At 55.6% G+C, this 24,352-nt stretch overlaps 3 protein-coding genes and 1 long non-coding RNA gene across 6 annotated transcripts in view; 1 reads left to right on the top strand and 3 right to left on the bottom strand.

Moving 5' to 3' along the window:
- Positions 1 to 3: 3 nt before the first annotated feature.
- KCNJ14 (potassium inwardly rectifying channel subfamily J member 14) lies at positions 4 to 11,984 on the bottom strand. 2 transcript variants are annotated; one of them, XM_032169279.2, is made up of 3 exons: positions 11,381 to 11,984; positions 3,564 to 4,332; positions 4 to 1,820 (listed from the first exon to the last, which is right to left on the bottom strand). In XM_032169279.2, the coding sequence occupies exons 2-3, from the start codon at positions 4,275 to 4,277 to the stop codon at positions 1,224 to 1,226; spliced, it is 1,311 nt and encodes a 436-aa protein (XP_032025170.1). In that variant the 5' UTR covers positions 4,278 to 4,332; positions 11,381 to 11,984; the 3' UTR covers positions 4 to 1,223. The 2 variants fall into 2 exon arrangements, with proteins under 2 accessions (XP_032025170.1, XP_032025171.1); XM_032169280.2 differs by having other exon boundaries at positions 1,119 to 1,820; positions 3,564 to 4,329.
- An 88-nt stretch (positions 11,985 to 12,072) lies between these two features.
- On the bottom strand, positions 12,073 to 20,886 carry GRWD1 (glutamate rich WD repeat containing 1). Its single transcript, XM_032169277.2, has 7 exons — positions 20,574 to 20,886; positions 20,264 to 20,381; positions 19,923 to 20,085; positions 15,736 to 15,949; positions 15,454 to 15,596; positions 15,032 to 15,229; positions 12,073 to 13,254 (listed from the first exon to the last, which is right to left on the bottom strand). Exons 1-7 carry the CDS (start codon positions 20,758 to 20,760, stop codon positions 12,937 to 12,939), a joined length of 1,341 nt encoding a protein of 446 aa, XP_032025168.1. The 5' UTR covers positions 20,761 to 20,886; the 3' UTR covers positions 12,073 to 12,936.
- On the top strand, positions 20,870 to 21,575 carry LOC131380766 (uncharacterized). Its single transcript, XR_009208943.1, has 2 exons — positions 20,870 to 20,988; positions 21,300 to 21,575. It is a non-coding gene; the product is annotated as an uncharacterized LOC131380766 (long non-coding RNA).
- Positions 21,576 to 21,818: 243 nt separating this feature from the next.
- GRIN2D (glutamate ionotropic receptor NMDA type subunit 2D) overlaps positions 21,819 to 24,352 on the bottom strand; it is a 49,799-nt gene continuing 47,265 nt past the window's right edge. The window contains exon 14 of one of the 2 annotated variants that reach the window (XM_032169275.2): positions 21,819 to 24,150. In XM_032169275.2, the coding sequence (XP_032025166.1) occupies positions 22,813 to 24,150 (1,338 nt within the window). In that variant the 3' untranslated portion in view covers positions 21,819 to 22,812. The remainder of the gene's footprint in view (positions 24,151 to 24,352) is intronic. The other variant, XM_058425140.1, reaches the window with a different exon arrangement.

Here is a 24,352-nt window from a genome sequence, read left to right on the forward strand (position 1 = left end):
CGAATTAGCCCTGTGCCCTACAGGGTCTCACTTTCACCTTCACCTTCTAGGTCAGCCCAGAAATGTTGCTTCTCAAGTCCTGAGTCCACCTCCTAGCACTGCCAAGCAGTCCACCTGGAGGTGATGAGAACTTCCAGGCTTTGGTAATGGACAACTCTGTATCCCTGGAGCCTTCATTCCTTTTGGCATTACAGAACCACAAGAAGTCATCTAGAATCATTGAGATTCTCAACTCCATTGGGCAAACTGGAACCAGCAAAATCTCAGATATCTAGAATTGCCACTGCTTCCTTGACTCTGTGATCAGTCTATAGCCACAGAATCCTGATTCCCTTTGGACATTCTAGAATGGCACTTAAAAAAAAAAACAACAATCCACCCCGTGGATCCTTTCAAAGCGTTGCTTATTCTCCTGGCTGGGTGCTCTACAGCCAGAAGTTGGAGTTATCTAATATCAAGAACTCTTAATCTGTCACTTCAGTCTTTCTAAACCCACAGACTAACAATGTTTTGTGCATTCTAGAAACATTACTCTTTAGTTTCTGGAGTAGTTCAACTCTCCAGGTAAAACCTGTCCTAGAATCACCAGTGCTTGCCTCTGTGGTCAACCTAGACTCACAGAATCTCAACTAATGAGCTTTATGGAACCACAGGTCTTTTTTTTTTTTTTTTTTTTTTTGTCTTTGGTCAATCAAGATGATCTTGAATACTTGGGGCATTCCATAACCTTCCCTCCTTAGGTGGTCTAGAACAAATGCTTTGCTACTCAGTTGGCTGAGTTGAGAAGCAACACTCCCTTGAATCTTAGGTGAATCCAGACCTACAAACTCTTGATATCTGATGCTGTTCAAGAACTGCCAACTTGCTTCCCCAGAGGCAGTCTGTACCATTGGTTTCTCACCCTGGTCAACAATCCAAGTCTCCCCATATAAAGGAATCTAGAACCACCAGTCTTTTCCTCTTGGGTGATCCAGAATTCTGGTGAGACTCAGGAATCAGGCTCATAAAGGGGTCTCAGGAGGGAGCACAGAAGCAGAGGAATTAAGGTCCAGTATGTCCATGGCGGGTCACCAGGCATGGCAGAACCTTACCACCTAGTCATTTACCCAGCAGGCCTGTCGGTATTCGGGAACACCTGCCCCCATCCCAGGAGAGAGCCCGATCTCTCCATCTTGCTACCTCAGGGAAGGGGGCATACATGGGGAAGGGGACATCAGCTTGCATCATGGAGGCAGGGTCAGCGCCAGGGTTGGTGTGAGAACTCGGGGGCTAACAGCCCCATCTTCTGTTTCCACCCTATTCTCTTCCTCGTCCTCATCGTCCTCATCTTCCTCCTGGCAGCAGCTCAGAGCAAGTTCATTCTCATAACAAAATGCAGTCAGAGAGCCGGGGAAACTAGACTTGAGGCTGTGGGAAGCCTGCTCTGCCCGTTCATCCAGCTCCTTAGCACTGCAGACCGGTGTCCCTGGGACCTCGTAAGTGCGATGGAAGTGGCGATAGTCGACCTCATACTGGGAGCCACGCTGGAAGAGAACTGGCTCAAAACGATGGCCCCAGAGCAGTTCACCAGGAAGGTAGGATGAGCGACACTGTGTGGTCATGGCTGTGGCCTCAACCATCCCCTCGAGAATGACCACCAGCTCGAAGTCAGCCCTGGCCAGCTCGGCACGTCCTAGCTCATACAGAGGACTGGCAGAGTCGATCTCATGGACGATGGTGATGGGGGACACGAGGAAGATACGATCGGTGCCTCCATCAAAGCCCACATCCACATCCTGGTGGTCCAGCGGGATGTACTCACCCTCTGGGGTCACACGGGGCTGCAGCAGGAGGCGAGGAGCCAAAGACAGAGAGCAGGGAGCACAGAGACGGGCAGAGACGGAGTGAGAGAGAGGAAGAGATGCAGAGAAAGAAGAAGGCAAAGACCACAGGAGTGAAGGAAAGGGTGAGAACGCAGATCAAGAGATGGGGCCGGCAACCCAGAGAGAGAGGAAGTCAGAGATGCAGGGGAGGGCACAGAAACCCAGTGAGGGAGCCAGAGACCCAGGAGGGGAGGATGGATGTCCAGAGAAAGCATGGGACACGGGACAGAGACCCAGAGATAGAGAGGAAAGAGACTCAGGGTTTGGGGGTAGAAAACGGGAAGAGGGGCATGGTGGGGGAAGAGAAGGAGAGAGGGACAGAGTGATATTGGCATAGAGACACAGAAATCAGCAAGACAGAGATGAAATCAAAGCGACAACAGAAAATAAGGATGACATCCAACAAAGAATTGGAGAAAGAGCGGGAGAGAAAAATGGCTTTTAGTATGTGGCCAGAGAAAGATAGATGACAAGAAGGGGGAGTTAGGACAACCTAGGTCCAACATTCTACACCCACCACTGCCTCAGGCTTATCCCTGGGCTCTCCCCTGAGCTATCCCAGCTTCCAGGGCAACTGCAAGCCCTTCCATGTCATTCTGTGTGTGAGCATGCTTTGTGGGGGTGTGGGCCTTTCACTCCCGCCTACCCACTGGTTCCATAGCCACCTCCCAGGCCAAGTCACTGCCCCACAGACTTCTGCAAGAGCCAGTGTCCCTCCTATTCACGAATCCTGGTATCTCAAAGCTTCAGGCAGGAGATTGAAGTGGGAGGTGGGCACTTATCCTCCTCTTGTAACTGTCTCTGGGAGCCCCAAGTAGAGGAACCCCAGAGGCGGCTGGGAGTTGCAGCTCCCACCAACCCCAATCCTCTCCAAGTCCAGCCTCAGCCCAGAGTTCTAAAGTCACTTTACTTGGGCAACGGCAGCTGCTGGCCCAGAGTTTCTTGGGAACGGAGATGTTTGAGCAATTTCACCACAATTCTAGGAACGCTAAGGCCCCTTCCTCAGGGCACGGGAGGGAGCCACTACCCCAGGGGCCAATGGGAGGTGCAGTTTCGTTTCGTTGCCACCTCCACCCTGCTCTCAGAGGTTTGGAGGCTGGTGGGACACAATGGGCCACTCAGGCGGGGAATAAATTCTACCACAGATGCTGCAGGACCCCACACCTAGAGGCCTGGAGAACTGTGCTCCACAGCGATGAGCTGCACCTATTCCAGGGCCTGCTTCTCCCAGGGGCCTCAAGTCACAGGCCTCTGACTGTGCCACAGTGTCCAGTGGGAATTGTAAACCCGAGTAATAGAACGGTCACGCAGGCCCTCCACCACCCCCTCGCAAAGCTGCATCTGAGGCCACCCCATCTTTGGACAGGTCTCTTGACCCAGGGGCTTCTGGGAATTACGGCCCAGAGGTTTGACAGGCCAGGCGTGGCCCTTTCGGGTCTACCCACAGGCGGCCCATCCTCAAGCCACAGGAAGCTCTGTATGCCCCAAATCCAGGCCTCCAGGAAAAGCTGGTCACATACCTCTCTGTTGGGTTTACATCCCCAGCTGCCCAGTGACCTATTCGCAGGCCACAGGCCCGAGAGGCTGCTGGGAGTTGTAGTCCACGCCCCCTCCAGGACGGCACGTCCCTCGCCCTTGGGCCTACATCTCCCACAATCCCCCAGGGCTCACGGAAGTCCCCGCCTCTCCTCCCGCGCGCACCTGCAGCAGCTGGGCACGCACGTGGGCCTCGACCAGGTGGCTGCGGCGCAGGTTGCCGACGCGCCACATGAGGCAGAGGCGGTGGTCGCGCAGCGCCACGACGGCGTTCTCGCTGAAGACCAGCGTCTCGTTGCGCTTCTTGGGTTTGGCCATCTTGGCCATGACAGCACCCACGACGAAGGCGTCGAGCACGCAGCCAGCAATGCACTGCAGCACCACGGCGGCCACAGCGGCCGGGCACTCCTCGGTGACGCTGCGCACGCCGTAGCCGATGGACGTCTGCGTCTCCAGTGCGAAGAGGAAGGCGGCCAGGAAGCTGGCCACGTGTGAGAAGCAGGGCGCGGGCGGTGGCGGGGCGGCCAGGTCGCCGTGCAGCGAGGCAATGAGCCAGAAGGCCAGGCCGAAGAGCAGCCAGGAGGCGAGGAAGGAGCAGGAGAAGAGCAGGCACATCCAGCGCCAGCGCACGTCCACGCACGTGGTGAACAGGTCACTTAGGTAGCGCGCGCCCTGGCCACCCAGATTCACGAAGCGCACGTTGCAGTGCCCGTCTTTCTTGACGAAGCGACCGCGGCGCCGGCCCACGGGTGACTGCACCGGTGCCGGCACCCACCCGTTGCGGCACGACCCGGGCCCGGCCTCCTCTTCATCGCCCGCCCGGCTGTCTCCCGAATCCAGGGCGCCGCTGAGGCGGCGTAGGGCCCTGGCCAGGCCCATTGGACGGAGGGACCCCCTCCACTTGGCCTAGTGGGGGGCAGGCGCCCCCAACCTGCTGGGACAAGAAACCGGCAGAAACGTCAGGGGCACCAGGAATGGGTGAGCTCATCGGCCAAGCATGCTCTCTGGTGGGACTTAGTGGCCTCATCTGTCAAATAGGTGGAACGATACTTTTTTTTTTTTTTGGAGACGGAGTCTCGCTCTGTCGCCCAAGCTGGAGTGCAGTGGCATGATCCTGGCTCACTGCAACCTCCGCGTCCCAAGTTTAAGCGATTCTCCATCTCAGCCTCCTGAGTAGCTGGGACTACAGGTGCACACCACCACGCCTGGGTAATTTTTTTTTAATTTCTTTTTTTTTTTTTGAGATTGAGTCTTGGCTCTGTCGCCAGGCTGGAGTGCAGTGGCACAATCTCAGCTCACTGCAACCTCAGCTCACTGCAACCTCTGCCTCCCAGGTTCAAGTGATTCGCCTGCCTCAGCCTCCCAAGTAGCTGGGATTACAGGCACGGGCCACCATGCCCAGCTAAGTTTTTATAATTTAGTAGAGATGGGGTTTCACCATGTTGGCCAAGATGGTCTCGATCTCCTGACTTCATGATCCGCCTGCTTTGGCCTCCCAAAGTGCTGGGATTACAGGCGTGAGCCACCGCGCCCCACCAGCCACCTTCTTTTTAAAAATGTTTTATTAATTTTATGTTTGTTTTATAGAGACAGGTGCCTCACTATGTTGCCCAAGCTGGTCTCAAACTCCTGGCCTCAATCGATCTTCCCTCCTCAACCTCCCAAAGTGCTGGGATTACAGGCCTGAGCCACCCCACCTGGCCCATACTCAGCTTTCAAGTTGGAAGATGCAGCATAAACAGCAACAATACTATAACAATAATGATATTATAGCAAGTGCCACAATAATTACAGCATGCATTTATACAGTGCTAAATCTATGTACTGAATTCATAATTTGTGTTCTATCAGTTATAATGTTTATATAGTTTGGAGGTTGTTATAAGCACTTTACATGAGTTTACATATTTGAGCCTCAGAGCAAGCCTATGAGGCGGACATCATTGTCCCCATTTTCTAGATGAGGAAACTGAAGCACAGAAAGTTTAAGTAACTTCCCCAAGACCACAGCTAAGTAAACTGGGATTTGAATGCTAGCCATCCAGCTCCAGAGTCCATGCTCATAATCCTAAGGTGTAACTGCTTCTCAGCATGGAGAGATGCCTCAGGGCTCTGAGGTCAGCTGTGGTTCAAAAACAGGCTCACAAAGTAACAAACGGAAAAAAATCCATCAATTGAATTGCATCAGAACTAAATAACTTTTTTTTTTTTTTGAGACGGACTCTCACTTTGTCACCTAGACTGGAGTGCAGTAGTGCGATCTTGGCTCACTGCAATCTCTGTCTCCTGGGTTCTCCTGCCTCAGCCTCCCGAGCAGCCAGGATTACAGGCATGTGCCACCACGCCTGACTAATTTTTGTATTTTTAGTAGAGATGGGGTTTCACCATGTTGGCCAGGCTGGTCTTGAACTCCTGACCTCAAGTGATCCTCCTGCCTTGGCCTCCTAAAGTACTGGTATTACAGGCGTGAGCCACTGCACCCGGCCAGAACTAAAAAACTTTTGCACTCCCAAAGACACTATCAAGAAAGTGAAGAGAGGCCAGGCGAGGTGGTACACACCTGTATCCTAGTGCTTTGGGAGGCTGAGGCAGGAGGATCACTTGAGCCCAGGAGTTCATGACCAGCCTGGACAACATAGCAAGGGGCTTGCTCTACAAAAAAATTAAAAATTAGCCAGATGTGGTAATGCAAACCTGTAGTCCTAGTTACTTGGAAGGCTGAGGTGGGAGGATTGCTTAAGCCCAGGGGTTTAAGGCTGCAGTGAGTTATGATTGCACCACTGCACTCTAGCCTGGGCGACAGACACGGCAAGACCATGTCTCAAAAAAGTTTTTTAAGAAAGGGAAAAGACAACCCACTAATGGGAGAAGATACTGTAGCTGCAAATCACATACCTGATGAGGAACTTGTATCTAGACTATATAGAGTCCTTGCAACTCAGTAATGAAAAGATACATACACCCCCCAGCCTTTTTTTTTTTTTTTTTTTGGGAGGTGGAGTCTCGCTCAGTCGCCCAGGCTGGAGTGCAGTGGCGCAATCTTGGCTCACTGCAAGCTCCACCTCCTGGGTTCACGCCATTCTCCTGCCTCAGCCTCCCGAGTAGATGGGACTACAGGCGCCCGCCACCACGCCTGGCTAATTTTTTTTGTATTTTTAGTAGAGACGGGGTTTCACCGTGTTAGCCAGGATGGTCTTGATCTCCTGACCTCGTGATCCGCCTGTCTCGGCCTCCCAAAGTGCTGGGATTACACGCGTGAGCCACCGCGCCTGGCCTTTTTTTTTTTAATTTTTGAGACGGAGTCTCAGTCGCCCAGGCTGGAGTGCAGTGGCGCAATCTCAGCTCACTGCAACCTCCACCTCCCGGGTACAAGAGATTCTCTTGCCTCAGCCTCCTGAGTATCTGGAATTACAGGCTCACACCACCATCCCAGCTAATTTTTGTATTTTTAGTAGGGACAGGGTTTCACGATGTGGGCTGGTGCCAAATAACCCAATTTAAAAGTGGGCAAAGGGGGCCAGGCGCAGCAGCTCACGCCTGTAATCCTAACACTTTGGGAGGCCGAGGAAGCTGGATCACTTGAGCTCCGGAGTTTGAGACCAGCCTGGCCAACATGGCAAAATCCCGTCTCTATTAAAAATCCAAAAATTAGCCGGGCCTGGTGGTGCACATCTGTAGTCCCAGCTACTCTGGAGGCTGAGGCACAAAAAAAGTGGGCAAAGGATCTGTACAGACGTCTCTCCAGAGAAGGTATACAAATGGCTCATAAACATATGAAAAGATGCTCAACATCATTAGCCATCAGAGAAATGCAAATCAAAACCACAAAGGAATAGCATTTCGCACCCACTTAGAATGGCTATAATAAAAAAAACAAGTGTTGGTGAGAATGTGGAGAAATTGGCATCCTCATACACTGCTGCAGGGAATGAAAAATTGCAGCTGCTGTAGGAAGCAGTCTGGCAGTTGCTTAAATGGTTAAACATAGAATTACCACATCATCCAGCAATTGCACTCCTACTTATATACCCAAGAGAAACGAAAACAGATGCAAAAACTTGTACACAAATGTTCACAGCAGCATTACTCATAATAGCCAAAAGGTGGAAACCCAAATATCAACCAACTAATGAATAAATAAAATGTGGTCTATTCACCCAATGAATAGTATTTGACAATAAAGAGAAATGAAGTATTGATAGATGCAACAACATGGATAAACCTTGAAAACATTATGCTGGCCGGGCGTGGTGGCTCACACCTGTAATCTCAGGACTTTGGGAGGCCAAAGTAGACAGATCACTTGAGGTCAGGAGTTTGAGACCAGCTTGGCCAACATGGTGAAACCCCGTCTCCACTACAAATACAAAAATTAGCCGGGTGTGGTGATTACAGGCGCGTGCCTTTAATCCCAGCTACTCGGGAGGCTGAGGTGGGAGAATCACTTGAACCCAGGAGGTGGAGGTTGCAGTGAGCTGAGATTGCACTAGTGCACTCCAGCTTGGGCGACAAAGCAAGACTCCGTTAAAAAAAAAAAAATTAATTGTGATGGCTGCACAATTGTGAATACACTAAAAGCCATTGAATTGTACCCTGTAATGAGTGTATGATATGATATGTGAATTAGATTTCAATGAAGCTATTGTAAAATAAATGAGATGGGCTCATGCCCAACCCTCTGATCTTTGGCAACTCTTTCTGAGTCTCGGTTTCCTCCATTGTAAGGTGGAGAAATTGGGATTTCTTAAAAGACCAGGAAGGGCCTTCTTACCATATGGGTAAGGGCCTAATCCTGGCTTAGTTGCTCACTCACCATATCTCCTGGGATCTCTGGCTTCCTTTTCCAGAGACTCAATTTGCTCAGCCATTTACTAGATGTGTGATTGATGACAGGTCACATCCTTTCCTGAGCCTCAGCTCTCTCACCTGTGAAAGGCAGGAGGCCTGGGGGCTGGGCATGGTGGCTCACACCTGTAATCCTAGCACTCTGGGAGGCCAAGGTGGGAGGATTGTTTGAACCCGGGAGTCTGAAACCAGCTTGGGGTACATGGCGAGACCCTATCTTAAAAACAAAAATTATCCAGCCATGGTGATGCAGCTACTCTGGAGACTGAGGTGGGGGATCACTTGAGCCCAGAGTTCAAGGCTGCAGTGAGCTATGATGCTACCACTGCACTGTAGCCTCAGCAACAGAGCAAGACCCCATCTCTTAAAAAAAAAAAAAAAGAGGCCGGGCGCGGTGGCTCACGCTTGTAATCCCAGCACTTTGGGAGGCCGAGGCGGGCGAATCACGAGGTCAGGAGATCAAGACCACGGTGAAACGCCGTCTCTACTAAAAATACAAAAAATTAGCCGGGCGTGGTGGTGGGCGCCTGTAGTCCCAGCTACTCGGAGAGGCTGAGGCAGAAGAATGGCGTGAACCCAGGAGGCGGAGCTTACAGTGAGCCGAGATCGCGCCACTGCACTCCAGCCTGGGCGACAGAGCGAGACTCCATCTCAAAAAAAAAAAAAAAAAGAGGGCAGATGCGGTGGCTCACACCTCTAATCCTGGCACTTTGGGAGTCCAACTCAGGAGGAATGCGTGAGGCCAGGGGTTTGAGAACCAGCCTGGGGAAGACAACAAAACCCTGTCTCTAAAAAATAAATAATAAAAGTAAAAAATAAAGGAAGAAAAGAAACGGAGAGAATCGCAGCAGCCTGTCAGGGTGGACGAAAGGAAAGGGCTGGGCATGGACCCGCACCCCTCATTGCCTTCAGGATTCGCTGCAAGGTTACCAAACGCTTGGCCCTGTGGTGAGGAACTTCCCAGAAACTGGCTGGATCAGGACAAACCATTCTGGGGTTAATTTGTGCTGGAACCTGGGGATCCTCAGGGGCTTCTTGGCAGGGCCTGGCACACTCCATTTGGAAAGAAGACCATGAGACAATGTCAAGTTTGGCACCAACTGGGTCTCCCAAAGCCCTGCACCTGCTTCCCACAACCACCCGGGGAAGTCTGGCCATTCGCGGGGGTTCATTAGGCCCACTTGACAGAGGCAAGGCTGAGGTGAGAGGGAACCAGCCTGGCTGTGTCCAGTGCCCACAGTGTACCCCAAACTTGACTCTGTCTCACCCTTGACAACCCTGCATGTTAGAGACTGTTCTCCCAAAAAGGGGAAATAGGTTTGTTGCCCAAGGGGGCAGTCCGGAGGTCAACATCAGGATGCAGCATCTACACCTGCAGCACTCCCCAGCCTGGGATCCCCACTCTACACTGACTCCACCCCCGGGAACCACCCCCATGGGCTGGGGAGGTAGGTGGGCACTGACACTGACCTGTGCTCCGCAGGCCCCAGCCTGGGCCTCTCACCCCCACTTGCCCATCTCTCACCAAAGCCCTTTGATGAAGGGACCTGGCTTTTCACAGAAAAGCCAACTGGGGCTGAGGTTAGTCCCTTGTCGCAGGTCTCTCAGCCAGTGGGGAGAGGAGTGGCAAAACCTAGCCTCCCACCCAGGCCTCCTGGGAGGCACGGCCTAAGTGCCAAACCACAGTCTTCTCAAGAGCACTCTGGTTTCAAACACACCTGGTACGTACGAGGCCTCACGATGAGCTCCCGACATGCCCACAGCCCCCACCGGACTCTCAGACCCCACTGCTCACCTTGACTGCTCAGGATGCTGGGAGGTGAAGATCACCACCCCCTTTCACAGTTGGGGAACAGGCTCAGGGAACGCCATGAGCTGGCCAGGCCCCCGCAGTGGCAGGGGAAATGCTGGTTGGGTCCTAAGCCTTTCTTTCCTTCCCAGAGCTCTGCCCTCAAAATCCTCCAGTCCCACCTCAGCCCCGTGAGGCAGACCCCCGTGTCTACTTCCCAAAGCCGACGGGGACCTTCACCAGGGGGCCGTCTGCGGCCAACATGGCCCAGCTCCCAGGCTGGCTGCAACTCAGGCTCAGGGCACTCCCCTCCCCTAGCAAAAGCAGGGCGGGAGGGAAAGGGATCCTCCACCTGACCTGCGAGAGCAGCTTAATGTTTCCATATAAAGGAGATACAGGGCTTAAGGTGCTTCAACTTCATGTCAAAGTCACTGTCTAATCTGAGGCCAGAAAGCCCCGCCCCCAGGCCCCACCCTCACCCACCCAAGTCAACACTGTCTTACTCTTCCAAAACCAGGGGTGTTCCCCGCCACCCCCCACCTACCGGTGGGGACTGGACAGCAGGTTGGAAAGCAGAGACTGCAGAAAGACAAGGAGATACAGAGATAGGCAGGAGGAGGAGTGTTGAGAGGGTGCCCCAAGAAAAAGTACAGGGACCAAGCAGGACAGGGACCCTGAGAGAAAGGGGGAAAGAGACCCAGAGAGAAAGGGACAGAGTCCCAGAGAGGGTGGCAGGAAAGGGACATTGATCCAGAGAGAAAGGGACAGAGACCCAGAGAGGGTGGCAGGAAAGGGACATTGATCCAGAGAGAAAGGGACAGAGACCTTGAGAGAGGACAGAGACCCAGAGAGAGAGGAACAGAGACCTTGAGAAGATAGAGACTCAGAGACAGAGGGGGACAGAAACCCAGAGAAAGGGGGGGACAGAGACCTAGATGGAGGGGGACAGAGAAGACAGGCGGACAGGGCAGTTGGGAAAACAAAAAGAAGAAAAGAAATGTTTTAAGAAATGGCAACATGGGGAGATGAAATTGTGAAGACAGAGAGAGGCAGAGAGATGTGGGAGAGACAGAGATGGGGGGAGAGACAGAGACAGAGACAGACAGACAGGCTTTCTTTGAAAGGATGGAAGCCAGTGAGAAAATGCATAAAATGGGGATGGGGTGAGAGTTGGAGGCACTGAACCTGGGGGTAGATTCTCCTGGCGCTGAGCCTGTCGCTGATGGGAAGACAGGGCCTCCTTGAAGGGGACGAGCTGAGGACAGGGATGCTGGGGCAGGGGTGGATGGGGGCGATGCAGCAGAGCAGGAGGGGATGGTTCAGCAGGGCCTTGCGTGGAGGCACGTACCTGGTGGGGCGGCCCACCCCCATGCCCTCTGCTGGGGGCTCCTCGGCTAGGGTTGAGGGGAAGCCTCTGTGGGTGCCGAGGGGCTGTAGTCTGTCCTTGGTCCCAGGGACCGTGTGACAGGCACCCGACCTCAGAGTCCACAGACGGATCAGAGGCTGGATGGAGGGGGGCTGGGGGTGGGGCCAGCTCAGAGCCGCAGAGGGGGAGCCAGGGAGGCTGGCCAGGCAGAGCGGCTGGGCCACAGCCCAGGCAGGCTGGACAGGAGACAGCGGCGGAGGAGAGAGACAGTGACTGGGGGGCAGGGAGACTGGCAGTGGGGGACGGGGGCACTCTGAAAGAGGGGGACACAGAGAAGAAAAATAAACGGGAGAAAAAAAAAATAAACGGGAGATGGACGGAAGGAGAAATGGGGGCTCCCGAGTTCCCTGAGATGAAGCCTTCATCAGCTGGTGGGGGGCAGGGATGAGGCCCCTTTCACTGAGCCAGAGTGAGTTCCAGATGCAAGGACACTTAGAGAAGGCAGAACGGGGCGGCACCCAGTGGGCGGAGGGTTGGGTTGCACTGGACTCCCAGTGGCCTCCCCCAGCCTAGCAGCCTGAGGGCAGCTGGTGCCAAATTCCTCCCCACCCCCAAGCTCCCCCCTACCATTTCCTCATAGGGCTGTGGCCAAAGACCAGAGTCTCACACGCACCTCAGGCCTCTTCCTGATCCTTTATTGCTGCTTGGGAGCCCTGAACGTCCTCCCGACACAGCATCAGCCTTTAAGTCAGGGAGGAGGGGAGGGGGTCCCATGTAGCCCCCACACGGGGAAATCCTGGCCAAACCCAGCTGGCAGGAAGACAACGGGCAGAAGCAAATTGTGTTGGAGGAACCCACACCTCAAATTTGATGCAGCCATTGTATATCCCCTGAGTTCCCTGCTGGGAACCAGCAGCCAAAACTGGGTCCTGAGCCGGACGTGGTGGCTCACGCCTGTAATCCCAACCCAGCACTCTGGGAGGCCAGGGTGGACATATCACTTGAGATCAAGAATTTGAGACCAGCCTGGCCAACATGGTGAAACCCCGTCTCTACTAAAAACACAAAAATTAACGGGGTGTGGTGGCACATGCCTGTAATCCCAGCTACCCGGGAGACTGAGCCGAGAGAATCACTTGAACCCGGGAGGCGGAGGTTGCAGTGAGCCAAGATCGTGCCACTGCACTCCAGCCTGGGCAACAGACCAAGACTCCATCTCAAACAAACAAACAAAAAAACTGGGTTCTGAGGGCACAGGTCAAATGGGTCACAGCTGACAGGAAGGAATCCACCGACACACAGGCCACACCAGGCCACACAAGTCTCTGGGTTAACTGAGTGGTTAAACCGAGTTCTTTGGTGAGAGGGGTCACTGGATCAGACCCAGGCCTTCTAGAGAACAATACATCAAACAGAATCCATCACGGCAGCCCACAGGCCGGCCAGTCTGTCAACAGACCTGAATGAACCCCTTCCAGGGGGGCCCAATTCGACTTCAGTTTCCAAGCAGGAAGCAAGAGCAGAGCCAGTGGGACGCCTCAGACACTGATGGTGCGGAAGACGGTGAAGCCTGACAGCGCCGTGCTGACCAGGAGTCCTGGGCACTGCGGGTGCCAGTGCAGCTCCTTCAGCTCGGTCTCGCCCTGGTGCACAAACAGCAGCTGCTGCGGGAGGTCAGCCAGCCCGGGGTCGGCCTCCACATCGCCCGCCTCAGGGTCCCGCTCCACTGCCAGGTCCCACTGTGTGATCTGGTGGTCTGCACCCGAGGCTGCAAAGACCCCGCTGTCCTGCGGGTGCCACTCGACGGAGGTCACAGGGGCCACGTGCTGCTTGAAGGTGGCCACTGGGGAGCCAGACTAGAGGGAGAGGATGGGAGTAATGGGTTCTGAATGCCTCAGCCTGACTCTGGGGGGGACCCAGGCAGAAGCCCCAACCCCTCTCCAGCCTCAGGGTTCAACCAGGGCCCCACCCCTTAAGCCCTCACAAGCCCAGAGTCCAGGAAAGGGACACAGGGTAATTCTGGCTGCTAAGAAGGCTGACCAGCCCAGGGGTTGCTGGGAATTGTGATTCACCTGCAAAGAAGCCCCTCCCAGCTCAGGTAGCAAAACCCCTGCCCCTGCTCTTCCCTCTGCCTGCCTCTGTTTTCTTCCTTGTAAAAGGAGGGCATGGGCGTGGTGGCTCATGCCTGTAATCCCAGAACCTTGGGAGGCCAAGGCAGGTGGATCACCCGAGGTTAGGAGTTGGTGACCAGCCTGATCAACATGGTGAAACCCCATCTCTACTAAAAATACAAAATTAGCTGGGCATGGTGGTGCATGCCTGTAATCCAGTTACTCAGGAGGCTGAGGCAGGAGAATCGCTTGAACCCAAGAGCGGGAGGTTGCAGTGAGCTGAGATTGCGCCACTGTACTCCAGCCTGGGCAACAAGAGCGAAACTCCATTGCAAAAAAAAAAAACCAAAAAACAAAGGAGGGCATGGCTCTCCCAGAGCTCTCCCAGCAGATTCTACAAAGGCCTCAAAGGAGGCAGAAGCACAATCCCCAGAAGCCGACCCAAAGAAAGACTAAGAATGACAGCACTTTTTTTTTTTTTTTTGAGATGGAGTCTTGCTCTGTCCCCCAGGCTAGAGTGCAGTGGCGCGATCTCGGCTCACTGCAAGCTCCGCCTCCTGGGTTCACGCCATTCTCCTGCCTCAGCCTCCCGAGTAGCTGGGACTACAGGCGCCCGCCAACACGCCCGGCTGATTTTTTTTGTATTTTTAGTAGAGACGGGGTTTCACCGTGTTAGCCAGGATGGTCTCGATCTCCTGACCTCGTGATCCTCCCGCCTCGGCCTCCCAAAGTGCTGGGATTACAGGCTTGAGCCACCGCGCCCGGCATGACAGCACTTTCACTACAGCAAAGGCCCTGCTCAACTGGCGTCTCTCTCATTAGGAGAAGCGGCTCTGAAGTTCCAGTGGTCAACAAGCTGGGCCCTGTGTGACCTGGTGGGCCTGGGAGGCTGGAATCCATCTCCAGCCTCCTCCCCAGGGCTGATGCTATAGAAACGATCAAACTGGAGGAGACAAAGGATGACGGCAGCCCAGGAAGGCAGAGCCACACAAAGCTGCGGCTTTGTCCAGAGGGATGCCGGACGCTGCAACTTCTCCTGCGCAGGGACCCTCCCAGCTCTACAATGTCAACCCCTAGCTTGGCTGTCATGTCACAGCGGCTCCTGTCCTTTCTGTGCCTCAGTCTTCTCCTACAACGAGCAGGCTGGGCCCCGATTCTCAGTTGCATCTATAAATCTACAACTCTCTGAAGCTCTCAGCACTGGCCGTAGAGACAGCTGTACAGACAGCTGTACTTTTGCCCACAGGCAGATGAGAGTTCTAGTCTCTGCTGCCCCAGCCCCTTCCATCTCTTGTCAGCTGTTCCCCTGGTGGAGTAAGTGACCCCAAGAGTGGAGACCCGCCACCCTTCCTCTTGCTGAGCCTCAGTTTCCTCCTCTGTACCCTGAAGAGGCGGGAGTCTAGTTCTAAGGGCTCTCCAGCTCTGGTTGTATAAAACCATTCAAGGAGGAAAAATCCTACAAATCCCAGGGGCTGCTGGGAGCAAGCTTCTCTAGCCCCCAGGTGTCCGACTGGGACAATACCTTGAACTGCCGAAGGTCCCAGATCTTGAGGGCCCCATCATCCCCGCCACTGAGCAGGAAGGGCTCCCGGCGGCTCCAGCTGATGACATTGACGTCCCCATCATGGGCGGTGGCTGTGGTGAGCATGCAGGCCTTGCTGGGGGCTGCCCGGATGTCCCAGATTCGGATGGAGGTGTCAGCTGAGCAGGAGGCAAACACCTGGGGGAGGCGGAGTCTGAGTGGTCCCGATGCCCCCCAGCCCACGGTGAAGCCCAAGCGCCAGCGGTGGGCCACTCTCTCTTTCACTGTCCCCCTTACTAGGACTTGGCCTGGAAACTAACCTCCGTCAGGCTCCCAGCCCTCTTTTCCCTCAGACCTAGGATTCCAGGTCCCTGGCCTAGAATCCATCAGAACTAAACGACCAGAACCCCACCCTCCCTCACCGTGTTCTCAGTCGGTGACCATTGCAGGTCCTCCACAGAGCGCGTGTGGCCCACGAATGGCCGCTGGTCCACGTGCCAGGAGCCGCCGTCCGTAGGTGTCCAGAGGTGGATGTTCTTTTGACAGTCACCGGTCAGCAGGCGACCTGGGGAAGGGAGTCAGGAAATGACCTCGCCCCACCTGGCCGCAGCTTGCTCCTGTCCTTGGAGTCTAAGCACCCGGCCCCTTGTTGTAGACCCTGCTCCCCCCACCTCCCGGGACTCCTGAACACCCCAGGGACTCACCGGGCACCCGGGGGGACCAGTCAAGGGCAAAGCCCTCGCCCATGTGTCCAGTGAAGGAGAAGATGGGCTTCATTTGGGCCTGCTCATCCCGGAGGAAGGCTGCCAGGGCCTGGGGGTCCTCCACCACCTGCAGAAGCCGCCGCAGCGCAAACACCTCCACCTGGCCCTTCTCTGACCACAGCCCAGCCACGGGCTCTTCACCCAGCCATGACACCTGCAGAAGAGCGGTGGGGGAAGGGTGATGTGAAGCGAGCGGACAGGAGGATCAGGGCACTGACCCCACGCTCCCCATATCCCAGACAATCAGAAGCGCACTTCCTCAGATCTCTCAGGCCTGGGACTACAGCTCCTTGAAACCTCTGTGGGAAGAAAATCATAACCTGTAAAAACCAGCATGGTAACCGGGACAGCTCTCCACAGGGGGGTGGGAGTGGGTGGGGGAGCTGAGGTGGGAGGACAGAGCCCCAAGATGCCTGGGAGTTGAGGCTGCAATTCCCGCCAGCCCTTGGGAGGGTGTTCAGGCTCCTGGTCTCGGAAACCCTCTAAATGTTGGAAGGCCACAAGACTCAGTCCTTGGATCTCCTTGCCTCTGTGTTTGTTCACTAGGAGACCCAGTCCAGCCACGAGGTTTCCAATACCCCTAGCCCTGACCTCTCCCCTGGGCTCCAGACTCTTACTGCACTGACCGTTCAAACTTTTTTGTTTTTGAGACAGGGTCCTGCTCTGTTGCCCAGGATGGAGTGCGGTGATGCCATCACAGCTCACTGCAGCCTCAACCTCCTGGGCTCAAGTGATCCTCCCACCTCAGCCTCCCAAGTAGTTGGGACTATGGGTGAGCACCATCACATCTGGCTTTTAAAATTTTTTTGTAAAGGCCGGGTGCGGTGGCTCACACTTGTAATCCCAGCACTTTGGGAGGCCGAGGCGGGCGGATTGCCTGAAGTCAGGAGCAAGACCACCCTGGCCAACATGATGAAACCCCGCCTCCACTAAAAATGCAAAAATTAGCCGGGCGTGCTGGTGGGTGGCTGTAATCCCAGCTACTTAGGAGGCTGAGGCAGGAGAATCGCTTGAACCGAGGAGTCAGAGGTTGCAGTGAGCCGAGACTGCGCCATTGCACTCCGGCCTGGGCGACAAAAGCGAGACTGTGTCTCGTCTAAAAAAAAAAAAGCTCACTTCCAACACCTTCTCATGATGTCTGTTGCTGTCACACTACTACTGATGTCATCCTTCCCCTGAATTCTGTAAGTCTCTCCACAGGATTCTTTCCTCCTACCCTTACCTCTCTGCAATTGATATTTAAAACAGCAGCCAGACCGATCACTTTAAAACAAAAGTCAGACCGTCTTTCCTCTGCCTGAAACCCTCCAATGTCTCCCAATTAAAAGCTGGAGTCTGGCCGGGCGCGGTGGCTCACGCCTGTAATCCCAGCACTTTGGGAGGCCGAGACGGGTGGATCATGAGGTCAGGAGATCGAGACCATCCTGGCTAACACGGTGAAACCCCGTCTCTACTAAAAATACAAAAAATTAGCCGGGCGCGGTGGCAGGTGCCTGTAGTCCCAGCTACTCGGGACGCTGAGGCAGGAGAATGGCGTGAACCTGGGAGGCGGAGCTTGCAGTGAGCCGAGATTGCGCCAAAGCACTCCAGACTGGGCGACAGAGCAAGACTCCGCCTCAAAAAAAAAAAAAAAAAAAAAGCTGGAGTCCTTACAGTGGCCGACAAGGCTCTGAACAATGTTTTCTCTGTGCCCGCCCCGCAAATTGTGTCACTGTCCCTTTTGTTCATTCTGCTCCAGACAGACTGGACTCCCCCACTTCGCTTGAAACTCTTCAAACACGCCAAGCTCACCCCAGGGCCTTTGAACTTGTGTTTTCCTTGCCTGCAAATTCTTTTACAGGGTTCACTGCCCCACTACCTGTTGAGTATCTATGCAAATGGCATTTTTTTTTTTTTTTTTTTTTTTAGACGGGGTCTTGCTCTGTCGCCCAGGCTGGAGTGCAGTGGCGCGATCTCGGCTCACTGCAAGCTCCGCCTCCCGGGTTCACGCCATTCTCCTGCCTCAGCCTCTCCGAGTAGCTGGGACTACAGGCGCCCGCCACCACGCCCGGCCAATTTTTTTTTGTATTTTTAATAGAGACGGGGTTTCACCGTGGTCTCGATCTCCTGACCTCGTGATCCGCCCGCCTCGGCCTCCCAAAGTGCTGGGATTACAAGCGTGAGCCACCGTGCCCGGCCGCAAATGGCATTTTATGACTGAATACTTTCCTACCCACACCGTTTAAAAATAGCAACCCACTCCTGGAGCACCCTAACCCTCTTCCCCTGCTTCATTTGAATTTTTTCCAGGACAGTTAACACCTTTGGACATGGTACACATTTACTTAGTTTCATCTCGTTCCCTTCCCCCACTAGTGTGTAAGTTCACGGAACCAGAGACCTTTTGCTTGCTGCTAAATCCTCTGCATCTAGAACAGTACTGCAACATAGTAAAAATAATTTCATGGAAACAGACAGCCCCAGCTATCAGCCAAGTAATGCTCTAAGTGCTCTTCATATACCATATCATTCTACTTACAAGTCTACCTGATCAGAAGATGTTTTAGCTTTGAAGCAAAAAACAAATAAACAGGCTGGGTACAATGCCTCATGCCTATAATCCCAGCATTTTGGGGGCCAAAGTGGGCAGATCACTTGAGCTCAGGAGTTCGAGACCAGCCTGGCCAACATAATGAGACTCCATCTCTACTAAAAATACAAAAATTAGCTGGGCATGGTGATGTACCCTTGTGGTCCCAGCTACTCGGGAGGCTGAGGCAGGAGAATCACTTGAACCTGGGAGGCAGAGGCTGCAGTGAGCCGAGATCACGCCATTGCACTCCAGCCTGGGCAACAGGAGTGAAACCATGACTCAAAAACAAAACAAACAGCCACAACCAAAAGCAGTTCCTGAATAGTAACAGAAAATACATACCTCATATTACAACCAGGTGCTATTCTAGGCACTATATGTTATTTCATTTGACCTCATGCCAGCCCCATCAGATAAGTTCTGTAACTCACTATGTTACGAAAGAGAAAAGTGAAGAACATAAAACATATCCCCATAATCTAAAACGGTACCTAGCATGTAATGACAGTGATCATAATAGCTAAATTGTATAAAACTATGTGACAAGGACTTTTCTAAAAACTGAAGGAGGCCGGGTGTGGTGGCTCACGCTTGTAATCCCATGACTTTGGGTGCCCGAGGCGTGCGGATCACTTGAGGTCAGGAGTTTGAGACCAGCCTAGCCAACAAGGCGAAACCTCGTCTCTACTAAAAATACAAAAAATTGGCCAAACGCAGTAGCTCACGCCTGTAATCTCAGCACTTTGGGAAGCCAAGGCAGACGGATCACGAGGTCAGGAGTTCACAACCAGCCTGACCAACATTATGAAATCCTGTCTCTACTAAGAATACAAAAATTAGCTGGGCGTGGTGGTGCGCGCCTGTAATCTCAGCTACTTGGCTGAGGCAGGAGAATCGCTTGAACCTGGGAGGCAGAGGTTGCAGTGAGCTGAGATCACGCCATTGCCCTCCAGTCTAGGCGACAGAGCAAGACTTCATCTCAAAAAAAAAAAAAAAAAACCAAAAAATTAGAAGGGCCTGGTGGCAGGTGCCTATAGTCCCAGCTACTTGGGAGGCCGAGGCAGGAGAATCGCTTGAACCTGGGAAGGGGAGGTTGCAGTGAGCCAAGATCGAATCACTGCACTCCAGCCTGGGCAACACAGCGAGACTCCATCTCAAAAAAAAAAAAAAAAAAAAGGGCAAGGCACGGTGGCTCACGCCTGTAATCCCAGCACTTTGGGAGGCCGAGGCGGGCAGATCAGGAATTCAAGACCAGCCTGGCCAACATGGCCAAACACCGTCTCTACTAAAAATGCAAAAATTAGCTGGGTGTGGTGGTGTGTGCCTGTAATCCCAGCTACTTGGGAGGCTGAGGCAGGAGAAACACTTGAACCCGGGAGGTGGAGGTTGCAGTGAGCCGAGATTGCGCCACTGCACTCCAGCCTGGGTGACAGAGCGAGACTACGTTTCAAAAAAAAAAAAAAAGGACATGAGGAGATGTTGGGAGTTACGAACACAGGGGATGGGTCGGGTGTGTTTCAGAGTATGCAGAGCAGGCTCCTGGGACCATACTTACCCGAACTCGGTTGATACCACCATAGTGGGGCACCATGGCCAGCTCCAGCTGAGGCTTCCGCTCTTCTTCATCCTCTTCATCTTCCTCCTCCTCTTCTTCATCACTGCCCTCTGAGGGTGGGGGCTTCGTCCCATGAAGATTGTGCATCCGAAGCATCATCAGTCTGGGAGAAATTGTGGGGTGAGTTAGGCACTAGATTCCAGGATTCTTAGGAAGGAGAGAGGCTGGAAACCCAGACTCCTGGGTCTGCGAGAGGCAGAAACCGGAAGCCCTAACTCCTAGGTCCTGAGGAAGGGGCTGGAAACTGAGCCTCCTGGTCCTGGAAAAGCCTCGGGTCTTACCTGTTGCTCTGGGCGCTCTCAGCCTGGGTCCCAGCACACAAGTAAAGTGTAAGAGGAAGTTCTGTCCGGTTGTCTCCCAGGTGATCCCGGACTATGTCAAAGCTGAGACAGGGGGCGCCTGGGGATGGAAGGAGGGGTTTACGAGTTAAGACGGGACAGTGAGAGCTCAGTCCCCACCTCCTTCATGGATCAACCGCCTCCGGTATGAAATCACTTCTCTTAGACCCCAGCCTTCTCTTCCCGAGCACCTCTCAGGTTAAAGGCTCGGGATCAGCCACCTCAGGACCCTGGAGTCCGGACTCAGCCCTACCAGTCTGCGCTCGGTGGTAGAGCACATAGGCCTCCTCGTCCATGACCAGCTCCTCCCCTTCGCGTAGCGGCGGCCCCCGGCCGGGCAGGTAGACCTGGGATGGGCCCTCGGAACTTGTGTCGCCGGACTCGGCCTCCATGGGTTCCCCGGTTTCACACGTGCGCCGCCGACCCTTGCGCGCCGCCATCCTCGAACCCTCTTACTGCTGACGCCCGGTAAGAGCGTCACTTCCGGGTTTCGCTTTCCGCCTAATGAGATCCGCCCTACGGCGCGGTTACCTTGGAAACTCCGGGTACCGCTAATCGGAGAGGGTGCGGAAACGCGGGAGGAGAACTCAAGTAATGGCGCCAGCGATAGAAGCCTGCGGATACGGAGAAACTGCATCTTCGCGTGACTTTGGGCGCTGTTCCTCGCGGTAGTGGCAAGGCCTTCTGGGAGTTGTAGTTCTGCCGGAAGCTTGTTTTCCCCATTTTCCACTTTCATTCCGAGAGCGTTCTTTCCACTTAATTAATTATTCATATATGCAAATTTGCTCTTTCACTGGCAAGGAGACTGAGTTTCTGCTCCCTGAAGACCCACAAGGCCGGTTTCTTTTCCTCTCTCTGTTGTGATGGCTTTGTTTCAAAAATGCCTTCTTGTAGACAGGATGGATATTATCTGTAAGTTAGGCGGGTCAATCTACCCTCTAGGGGCAGTCAATTGCCTAATTAGACATTCACATTGCAGCTCTGGTCAGCGAGCACTTAATCAGTCCACCCTCTGGAGGCAGCTATTACAAGTGCTTCGTCTCTCTTTATCGCCCATCAGCACCAGCGGTTTGGCTAACTGACATAATGAAATGTTAGAAATAGATTCTCATTGGTGAGATTAACAGCATTCAAGATAATGCGGATTGGCTGGGATATGTCAGACACTCTCCTAGCTTGCATGAACAGGATATTGAGAATCTAGCAAGCCTTGGTATCTATAGCCATAGGAAATAAAACCATACCTTTGATCTTATTATGTTTTGTCTCCGGGATCTATCTCACCACTCTCTTGGGGTCTCTATCTGCCCCAGTACCCTCTCGACTCTCTTTTCAGGGTCTCTTCCCACCTCCTCTTTCTTGGTCTTTTTCTCCCCACCCACCTCCTTTCAGAGTCTCTGTTCTCTAATTCTGTCTCCTCTTCCCCTGTGGGACTTTTGTGTTTGTTTCCTCCAGAGAATTTGAGGGGGGCTAACAGACACGGAGCTTAGGCTTGGACTGAGGAGGCATAAAAACATGGTTTATTCCAAACACTGCAATGTGGAATAAGAGAGTGGGAAGGGAAGTTGGTGGAGAAGTGTGGACTCCCAGACCCTCCCCTCCGCAACCCAGCCCCAGACCCGGCTGGAGATCTGGGAAGAGGAGGCTTTTTGGAGGTCTGCTGGGTCATCACTGAAGGGTCGCAAATAAGGGTTGGATTTGGAGAGGATGTGCTTGGTGGCAAGTGGGGTGGTCCGGAGGTGCGGCAGGGTGGGAAGTTTTGGCTTCAGGGAGGTTGGGTTCATCCCGGTGCAAGGGAAGGCGGGGCTTCCGTTGGGGACGTGTCCTAGGTCAGAGTAGGGAAAAGCGACCGAGGGTGGAAGAGGAGGAGGGGGTGTCACGGTTTGATGTCAAGGGTCACAGTCTGGTCGGGGCACAGTCTGGGGTTCGGGTCACAGTTTGGGGTCAGGGGTCACAGTCTGGAGTCGGATGACCATTTTAGGAGTCGGATGTCACAGTCTGGGTCAGGGGTTTCTGTGTGGTGGGGCCAAGGTCTGGGGTCACAGTTTGGCGAACGCGTCTCACAGTTTTGAGTCCCAATGGATGAAAGGTTAAAAACGGGCTTCCCCGGAGGCGTGGCTGGGGCCGGGGAGCTGCACAGTGATGTGGGGGCCACGGCCCCGGGCGTGGAGGTGGGACGCGGGAGTGGCGTGAACCCCCCACCTCCCGCCCCATCTGGTGACGTTAAAAAGCCCTTGTCGGGTTTAAAAAAAAGTCCGGTGGGCTCCAAGGCCCCCGCCCCCTCGCTCTCAGGCTGGGTGACAGTTGAGGGACCAAATCCTCTCCGGCTTGCGGTTCCTCCAGAACCAGGGGGCGCAGGACGCTGCTCCAGGCGGGGTCCGGCCAGTTCCACTGTTTTCCTTCCCAACCCACGCGGGTCCTGTCCACTGCGGGCGCCCCCTCGGGCCGTGGCCTGAGCTGACCAAGGGGGCGGTGGGGCCCCCGGGGCCGCGTCATACCTCGGACTCGAGGCTGGAGAAGTGCGCCGAGCCCCTGCGGGTGCCCAGGTCCCCGCCCCGGTGTCTCCGGTGGGAAGCTGTGGGCAGCGGCGGCCCCCAGTGCGCGGCGTGCGGACACCTGCGAGCGTGGCGGGAGGGCCCGGTAAGCCTGCGCGCAGGGGCGGCGCGAGGGCACGAGCTGAGGTCCTCGAGCGAGCGCGAGGTGGGCGCGGGCGGCGGGAGGTCCCAGCCCCCAGCGGCGCGCCGGTGCCTGTGGTGGTGGGGCGCGGCGGCGGCGGGCGTGCGGTGCGAGGCCTGCGGGCGGTGCGGGTGCGACCGCGGGCACCCGCAGCGGGCCCGGCGTCGGGGCGGGGGCCCGGCGGCCCAGGGTGGAGGCGGCGGCGCCCACCAGCCGCCGTCCAGGCCATCGTGCGAGCAGCTGAGATGGCGTGGCGGCGGCAGCAGCTCCAGGCTAGCGCAGTGGCGACAGTGCCAGGCGGCCGGACCGCTGCGCGGGGGCAGGTAGTCCCAGCTCCCGGCGCGCCAGCCCCCGAGCTTGTCGACCGACCAGTAGCGGCCAGGCGGCGGCCCGAGGCGCTCGGCGTAGGGGTAGGGGAAGTCGGCGAACCACCAGGGCTCCAGGCCGCCCAGCGACGCGCCGCCCAGGCTCTCCGAGTCCTCCGAGTCCGACGGCGACGGCTCGAGATCGAGGTAAGGGCAAGGGGGTGGCGCGGCGCGGCAAGGAGGCGGAGCGGCCGGGGCTCCTCCGCTCGCGCCCCCCGCGCCCCCCGCGCCGCCCGCGCCCGGCCCCAGCAGGGGTTGGCTCTCGGGGTCCGAGCGCGGCCACCGCGCGGGCGCCGGCGGGCTCTCGTCCTCGAAGGCCAGGCGGCAGAGCGGCGGCCCGACGGTGTTGGCCGCGGCGGCGGGGGGCGCGGGCGGCGACGGGAAGCCGGGGAAGGCGCCGGCGGGGGGCTCGGCTGGCTCCTTGTCGCGTACTATGGCGAAGTAGGAGGGCGGCGGCTTCTGCGGGGGCTGAGCGGCCGGCGGGGACAGCGGGCGCCCGGCTGCGCCCCGCGGTGCCGCGCGCGCCTCGCCCAGGCCGAGGCCTAGGCCCTGCGGCTCGATGGGGCCATAGTAGCGGTGGAAGCCGTCGGCCAGGCCCGCGCCCCCTGGCGGCCCCGCGCCCTTGGTCCGGCGCCAGCGGTCCACTGAGGCGCGCTCGCGGGGCACGAAAGGTGCCGGCCCGGGCGCCGGCCGCGGCGCGGGGTACGCGGGGCTGGGCAGGGGCTGTGGCGGCGGCGGGGGCTTGGCGGGCGGCGGGGCGGCCTCGGCGCTGCAGCAGCTGTACATGCCCTGCGGGTCCGGGGACAAGACGGGGGTCAGCTCGAGGTGCCCAGGACGCCTGCCTGCCTCCCCTCCGTCCCTCTCTTCTCTCCATTTACCCGCCTGCGTCTCCCGCTCTCTTCCCCACTATCCACATCTCGACCCACATCTCCTTGTCTCTGCTCGGCTTTACCTTTGTCCTCTGCCCCCGCCATCTCCCCCTCTCTGCCCC

The sequence above is a fragment of the Hylobates moloch genome, unplaced genomic scaffold, assembly GCF_009828535.3.
Source record: "Hylobates moloch isolate HMO894 unplaced genomic scaffold, HMol_V3 SCAFFOLD_12, whole genome shotgun sequence".
NCBI lineage: Eukaryota > Metazoa > Chordata > Mammalia > Primates > Hylobatidae > Hylobates > Hylobates moloch.

Coding starts and splice junctions, on each gene's coding strand:
- GRWD1 (XM_032169277.2), bottom strand. CDS start 20,760: ATGGCGGCGCGCAAGGGTCGGCGGCGCACGTGTGAAACCGGGGAACCC. Junction 20,382..20,573: donor CTACCACCGAGCGCAGACTG/GTAGGGCTGAGT, acceptor TTCCATCCCCAG/GCGCCCCCTGTCTCAGCTTT. Junction 15,230..15,453: donor GGTCACCGACTGAGAACACG/GTGAGGGAGGGT, acceptor CGCCTCCCCCAG/GTGTTTGCCTCCTGCTCAGC.
- KCNJ14 (XM_032169279.2), bottom strand. CDS start 4,277: ATGGGCCTGGCCAGGGCCCTACGCCGCCTCAGCGGCGCCCTGGATTCG. Junction 1,821..3,563: donor TGCGTGCCCAGCTGCTGCAG/GTGCGCGCGGGA, acceptor CTCCTGCTGCAG/CCCCGTGTGACCCCAGAGGG.